The 6,878-nt window shown below is 55.3% G+C and overlaps 1 protein-coding gene across 1 annotated transcript; it reads right to left on the reverse strand.

Annotated features, from left to right (window-relative positions):
* Window positions 1-5: 5 nt before the first annotated feature.
* Window positions 6-5,833, reverse strand: LOC116863489 (cytochrome P450 2A13; the record flags this gene model as incomplete). The annotated part of the gene is made up of 9 exons (XM_032850934.1): window positions 5,613-5,833; window positions 5,173-5,335; window positions 4,270-4,419; window positions 3,875-4,035; window positions 2,661-2,837; window positions 2,045-2,186; window positions 1,457-1,644; window positions 653-794; window positions 6-124 (listed from the first exon to the last, which is right to left on the reverse strand). Coding segments are annotated over exons 1-9 (1,422 nt in total), but the record flags the coding sequence as incomplete, so codon positions are not given.
* Window positions 5,834-6,878: the final 1,045 nt, after the last annotated feature.

The following is a 6,878-nucleotide window of genomic DNA, read 5'->3' on the forward strand; positions in this document are numbered from 1 at the left end:
TTGGGGGACACGTCGATGTCTTGGGGCAGCTGCGGGGACTTGAAGCGGAAGTTCTGCAAGATGTTGGTGAGGAAGAGAAAGAGCTCCATTCTAGCCAGGCCTTCTCCAAAACAGTAGCGCTTTCCTGAAGACACAGAAGAGGGGGGCTGGAGGTGAGACCTGCTCTCACTGCCCCTTGCCCCACTACCCTCCCCCATATGCTTTCTCCCAGGAATGAGGGGCTGGAAGAGCCTGGCCTGAGAGACTTTCAGAGACCTCTCTAATCCTCTCTGAGCATCAGTTTCCCTTGTGCATGGGATGGGGGTGAGCTAGCTGTAGCAATGGGAAGTTTAGATGCCCCTCCCTCTGGGTGCACACTCAGATCTGGCTGCTGGCTCTCACCTCCAACTGAGGAATCTAAAGAATTTAAATGACTCTGGACAAATCTCTGACTCACTAAGGGCTTTGATTTCCCCCATCCCTGAGACAGGTGTGATCATCCTTATCCTTTTGCTGAAGCTCAAGTAGTTATAGGGGTTGCAGCTGAGGTCGATCACGAGAAGGACTTCCAAGCTGGAGAAAGACATCAGGCTGCCCCTTACAGAGGGGAGCTGAGGAGAAGACGGCCCTGTTGGTGGGAGCGGTGGCTTAGCCGCAGACAGTGGTCTCTTACCAATGGAGAAGGGCACAAAAGCATCACTCTTCTTAAACTGCCCATTCTCATCCAGGAAGTGCTCTGGGTGGAAGTCTTGGGGGTTGGAGAAGAACTTGGGGTCCCTGAGCACAGAGCCCAGCATGGGGAACACTTCGGTGCCCTGGGAAGGAGGAGAGGGGTTATTTGATAAGGCAGAATGGGGGCACAGTGTGCTGAAAATGCATGGAGGTTGGAGGGACGATTGGTGTGCCCTAGGTGATGAGGAAGGGGAGGCGTGGGAGTGTGGGTCCACGGAGGGAAGAGCTTTGGGAGACAGGAGATTGGTGTGTCGGAGACAGGAAGCTATGCAGACGTGGGGCTTCTGTCTTGGGCGAAGGGAAGTTTGAAGAACACAGGTTCTGTGTCTCTTAGGACAGAAGGTGTGGGGGATGTGCAGTTCATGTCTCCCACGGTGGGGGTGGAGAGGACATGGGGGTTCGTGCTTCCAGAGACAGGAGGTTGTAAAGACACTGGGTTTGTGTCTCTTAGGCGGGATGTTTGGGAGACATGAGACTCGTGTCCTTGAGGGAGGAGGTCTAGAAATGAAGTCATGTCTTTTGAGAGAGGACGTGCGGGGACATGGGGTTCATAATCCCTGTGGCAAGAGCTCTGGGGGAGCTACTGGATTCAAGAAACTCTGAGTGGGAAGGTTGAAGGGACATGGTGGTTGAGGAAGTGTTTGATTGAGGCAGTGGGACAGCGGCTGGGAAGCTTCTAAGGGGGATGGGATGCTGGATCCCAGGGAGCAGGTTGGAGGTCCTCCTAGCAGGGATAAGAAAGTACCTTGGGGAAGAGGAACTCTCGAAACTTGGTGTCCTTGGTGACTCTGCGGGCCAGGCCCATGGGGATCATGTCTCCAAATCTTTGGATCTCGTGGATCACCGCCTCTGTGTAGGGCATCTTGGCCCTGTCTTCAAACTTGGGCTGACGGTTCTTGCCAATCACCCGGTCAATCTCCTCATGGAGTTTGGCTGTGGGAGGAGGGGGAATGTGTTTAGGTATCTGGGGGTCTCAGGGTGGCGACAGTAGTCCAAATATGTACATCCATGTGTGACACGAGCGTCGACCATTCAAGACAGAAGTTAGCCATAAACATTGTTGGGAACAGTGTCTTATTCACCTGGTCTCAACCTGTATGTGGTCTCACATACATTTGGCTCAGCACGGGAGCTATTTGCCCATCAGTTCACACATTTTTGGTATTTTAACAGCCAGTGAAACCCAACTAACACTCAGCAGAATATCACCTAGCATCTGGATGGCAGGGTATGGGTGAGGTTCCAGGCGTCTGGGAAGGGTGGGGACATTGCAGTGGGCTCAGAAGAAGTGTGGTGTGGCCACCAGGCCAGGGCCCCGTCCCCGCAGCCTTACCCTCCACGTGTGGATGTTTCATGAGCAGCAGGAAGCCGTACCGCAGGGTTGTGCTGACCGTCTCAGTGCCCGCAAAGAAGAGGTTCAGGGTGGTCAGCACCAGGTTCTTCATGTAGAACTCCGTGTTGGGGTTGTTCTGCTCCTGCAGGGAGAGGGCTTCAGGCCAGGCCCCCTCTCCTCGGCCCTCAGAGCCCTGCTGGGGTCTCTCCATCTGGACGCACCTCTCTTAGGTCCAGACCAGGGGTGGGAAGAGAGAGCCTAGTTCTGCCAGGGCTTTGTTTGGGCGTCTGGCTCTGGCCAAATGCCCTTCCCACACTCTCTCCCTGGCTACCTCCCTGCCCTTTAAGTGTCAGCCCTGGTGTCACTGTTTTAAGGGAGGACCCTTTAGAAGGAAAGGGACACTGACGGCGAGTGCACGGTGTGGAAGCGTTGCCTTATGGTGCACACGCAGGTCCTGCCCGTGGCAAGCGCAGGTAGAGGGAGCAGCCCGGGTATCACACGTGAGATTGTGAGGCTGTCATGACGGGGGTGATCTGGAGGGGCCCCTGGTCTCCCCATCCCAGCTGGTTTCCGTCTGCCTGGCTCTGCTGCTGCTGCACCGGCCGCTGGGCTGTACCTCCCGCATGCGGATGAGGAAGGAGTCGATGAAGTCCCGCGGGGAGTTGGGGTCCAGGGTGCGCTGGTTCTGCTCCACCTTCTTGGCTATGAAGTCCTCCAGACCCTGCAGCTCCTTAAACGCCTGCTGCTGTGGCCCTGGCAGGTGTTTCATCACTGAGTAAAACATCTCATAGAGCTGAGAACAGGAGAGAAGAATGGCGGAGAAGGATAGATATTCGCGGGCAGGTCCTGCTGGGAGCGCAATCTTTCTCGGGGTAAGGAAGGAAGTGGTTTGAAGGCATCTGTCCAGGTGTTTAGGATTCATATGGGCTTGATGGGAGGAGATACGTTAAGTTTTTAAGTGAGTTAGGCTTGAGGGCCCCTGTCCCAGAATATAGGTGAGATGGACTGGGCTGTGTATCTGGGTTTCGGGTGTTTGGGTGAGGCTGGATTGGAGAACACATCTAGGTGTTCAGATACTCAGATGCGGTTGAATTGGGAGACTCCTGTTTAGGGGTTGACCTGTTTTCTTCTACATAGGGGTTGAGGTATTCAATTGGGACGGGTGGGCAAGTGTTGAGGTGGGCGGAGATAGCTGATCCTGTTTTAGATTTCACAGAGTTGATGGGGGCACTTCGGTAAGGGAGTCAGCTGGGTTGGGGGACACTTTTGGGTGTTTGGGGAAACATCCATTAGGTGTTTACATGTGGAGGGGTCTTCTTGGTTGGGGGCACCTGTCCAGATGTTCAGGTATTCCATGGGGCTCTGTAGGGACACTTATCTAGGTGCCCAGTAGGCTGGTTTGGGACACCTAATGATTTTGGTGGGCTGTATTTCATAGCACCTGGGGCACCTGTATTCAGGAGGTGGGCTGAGGTGGTCACTTGTTCAGGTGTTAAGATACAAAGAGGTGGACTGTCTTCCTAGGGACCAGTAGGTCAGCTGGGATGAAACCAATGTCCAGGCATCATGGCTGGGCAGATTACATGTTCTTCCCTGCAGGCTCTGTCTGTTGTTTGTTTGGTCTGGTTTTTATTTTTTGGGTGTGGGGAGCATCTGTGGAGATATGCAGGTGTCCTTGGAAAGTGGGTATTCTGGTGTAAGTGTTCCACTGTTCATGAGTGGTTTTGATGGAGAGGAGGAGGATGGTAGCTCGGGGCACCTGTCTCCACATGGGAAAGCAATTGGTGGGTGGTGGTAGGGATGCTTTAGAGCGAGACTGGGACGGGTTACCTGCCCCGTAGATGTAGCTGTGAACTGGAAGCTTCCCAGCATCATACGCAGCAGGGACAGGAACTCTTTGTCCTCATAGTCAAAGCGGTCCCCAAAGACAATGGAGCTGATGACATTGGACACTGTTCGGCTCAGGAAGAAGGTGGGATCGATGAAGGCACCTGGGGAATGGGATAGGGTTGGGGAGAGACAGGATTTGGGGGAGCATCAACTGGGCTGTCTCATGCCAGCTTGAGGATTGGAGGAGGGCACTGGAGTGAGAACTCAGACGTCCAACACAAGACCCAGAGCCTGGAACCCTGATGCCTTCCCCCAAGCCAGTCCCCTTCCTTGAGGAGAAAGCCCTCATCGTGCTGGTGTATCCCTCCTTCTCCCTCACTCCCAGCCCTGCTCACCCTGCGTGCCCCGGAGGGCCTCAATGAGGAAGCCCGCCTCCTCCTGGATGCGCTCCTCAATGCCCCGCTTGCCCACTCCGAAGTCCCGCAGTGTGGTGATGGAGAAGCGCCTGAGCTGCTTGGCGCGCTCCCCGTTGCTGAATGCCACCCCTGGGGAGGGAGCATAGGGTGTGGTGAGGTGGGGAGGGGCGGGGACAGAGGTGGACGGAGCTGACCGGATGGCCGGAGTAGAAGGATGGATTGGGGCGGAGAGATAGGGAGAAATACAGCTCAGGGTCAGAGAAACACTGAAAGAGATAGAGACCGGGTTGGAAGAAAAGAATCAGAAGGAGAGAGGCAAGTTAGATGCCCAGGGAGACTGAGAGATGGAGACACAGAAACAGAGAGAAAGAGGGAGGGGAGGGGAGGAGGAGTCTGATCTCTGTGGAGATCTGGGAAGTGGCAATAAAAAACATGAAGGATCCTAACGCAGAGCTGGAGAAAGAGGAAAATATGGAGAGAGAACAGAGAAGGTCTGGAGAGAGCAGAAACAAGGGAGATTCTCACACAGGGTAGAAAGAGCCAGACAGAGGGAGACAGAAGCTTGGGGAAGTCAGAAGCAGAGTAGTTGGAGGCAAGGATACGGGGACGGAGGACTTGGGATCCAAGATGGAAGAAGAGGAAGAGGCATCCATGGGAGAGAATGGGGAGATGGGCCGAGAAGCAGGGGGAAACAGGGACGCAGACACCCTGAGCCAAGCTAGAGAAGACAAAGGAGAGGCCACAATAACCAGGGACAGGGACAGAGGAGAACAGGGGTAGAACTCAGCCACAGGCTCAGGTGGGTGAGTCAGGAGAAGAGCAGTGGGGAAACTGAGGCCATCAGGTGTGCCTGGCCACGAGCCCCCACCCGGAGCTCCTCACCATAGCCTTTGAAGAGCCAGTCGAAGGTGGCCTGCCCGCCTCGCCCGCTGAACTCCTCAGCCTGGTCTACCAGAGCCTCCTTCACCGCCTCGTGTCCACACAGCACCACGATGCGCCGGGGTCCCAGGTGGACCGTGAACACCGGGCCATAGCGCTCACTGATCTGATGGAGGTGGGGGGCTTAGAGGCTGCAGCCCCCACTGGGAGCCGGCCTGTGCCCAGCCCTCACCTACTGCATGCCTTGCCCCCAGGTTCTGATACTCAAGGGGCTGGACATCCCAAGATCTGCTCTTTCTTGTCTGGGATCCTGCAGCCCAACCCGCAGATTTCCACTCTCTGAAGACTCTGGTCCAACCTTGCCCATCCCCTGCCACTCAGTCCCAGCTCAATCAGGCCAGCACCCAGCCCCACCCCACTGCACCCATCCCGTGTCCTGACACCTTCATGAGAGAGTTGTACATCTGCTCTGTGTTCAGCTGCAGGTAGTTCCCGATGAAGGGCAACGGGGTGGGTCCCGGAGGGAGCTTCCCCCAGAGCTTCCTCTGCCTCCAGACAGTCATCAAGACCATGATGGTGAGGCAGGCCAGCAAAGCCACGAAGAGCAGCCCTGAGGCCAGCATGGTGGCCCTGGGAGAGACGGTCAGATGGTGCTGGCTGGGTGGTTTGCCTTTATATGACCTGGGAGAGGAAGGCGGAGTTTGGCACTCATTACATAATTGTACCATTTCACTCCCCAGCTAACCCTCCCCCCAACCCTGGGCTCACTGCTGAGCTTGGCACACAGCCACTGAGGCAGGAGGCGGGGACCCCAGGAGGATTAATGAGGAATACGGCCCCAGGACAGAGTGTGTTGGCCCTCAGGAGGGACCACCCCAGGGCTGCAGAATTGACTGAAGCAGTAGATAAATTCCAGAACTGAAGAGTTTAGAATTCTTGTACATGGAGCACCCCCATGCTTTGGATTTTCGGACTCAGAGTGAGAAGGGACCCTAGTATTGCAAATTTTGAGATCTCCAGAAAAACGAACCCAGAGATCTGGGTTTAAGAGTGTTGGAATGCGGAGCACCAGGGTAGCTCAGTTGGTTAAGCATCTGCTTCTTGGTTTTGGCTCAGGTCAGGATCTCAGGGGTTGTGAGATAAGCCCAGTGTGAGGCTCGGGGCTGGGCTCGGGGCTGGGCTGGGTGGGGAACCTCCTTAAGATTCTCTCTCTCCCTCTCTCCCTCTGACCTCTGGCCCCCTCCCTGCCCCTCTTCCTCTCCACCCCTCCCCTCACCACCAGGTACTCCCTCATTCTCTCTCTCAAAAAAAAAGAAGAAAGAAAAAATAAGAGTGTTGAAATGGGACAGCATGTGTGGCTATGGATGTGGATTTGGGGGGTTTGAGGAGGAGGGCTGTACATTTAAAGGTCTCAGGAGGGGAGCGGGTGCGTGCGTGGCTCGGTCCATTAAGCACTGGACTTTTGACCTCTGCTCAGGTCTTGATCTCATGGTCATGAATTCAAACCCAGAGTTGGGCTCCAGGCTGGGTGTAGAGCCTACTTTAAAAATAAAAAAGGTCTTGGAAGGGGAAATCCCAGGGAGTGGATTAGAGGGTCTTGGGGTGAGGGAGGACCCCTAGCTGTGATGCGGGGTTCCCAGAAGAAGTATGCGGGACTCCAGCAGGATCAAAGGGTCAGCACCTCCCCCAGGCTTTGACCTACCTTTGCT

Source organism: Lontra canadensis, unplaced genomic scaffold (genome assembly GCF_010015895.1).
Source record: "Lontra canadensis isolate GAN:19392208 unplaced genomic scaffold, GSC_riverotter_1.0 scaffold1345, whole genome shotgun sequence".
Taxonomy (NCBI): Eukaryota; Metazoa; Chordata; class Mammalia; order Carnivora; family Mustelidae; genus Lontra; species Lontra canadensis.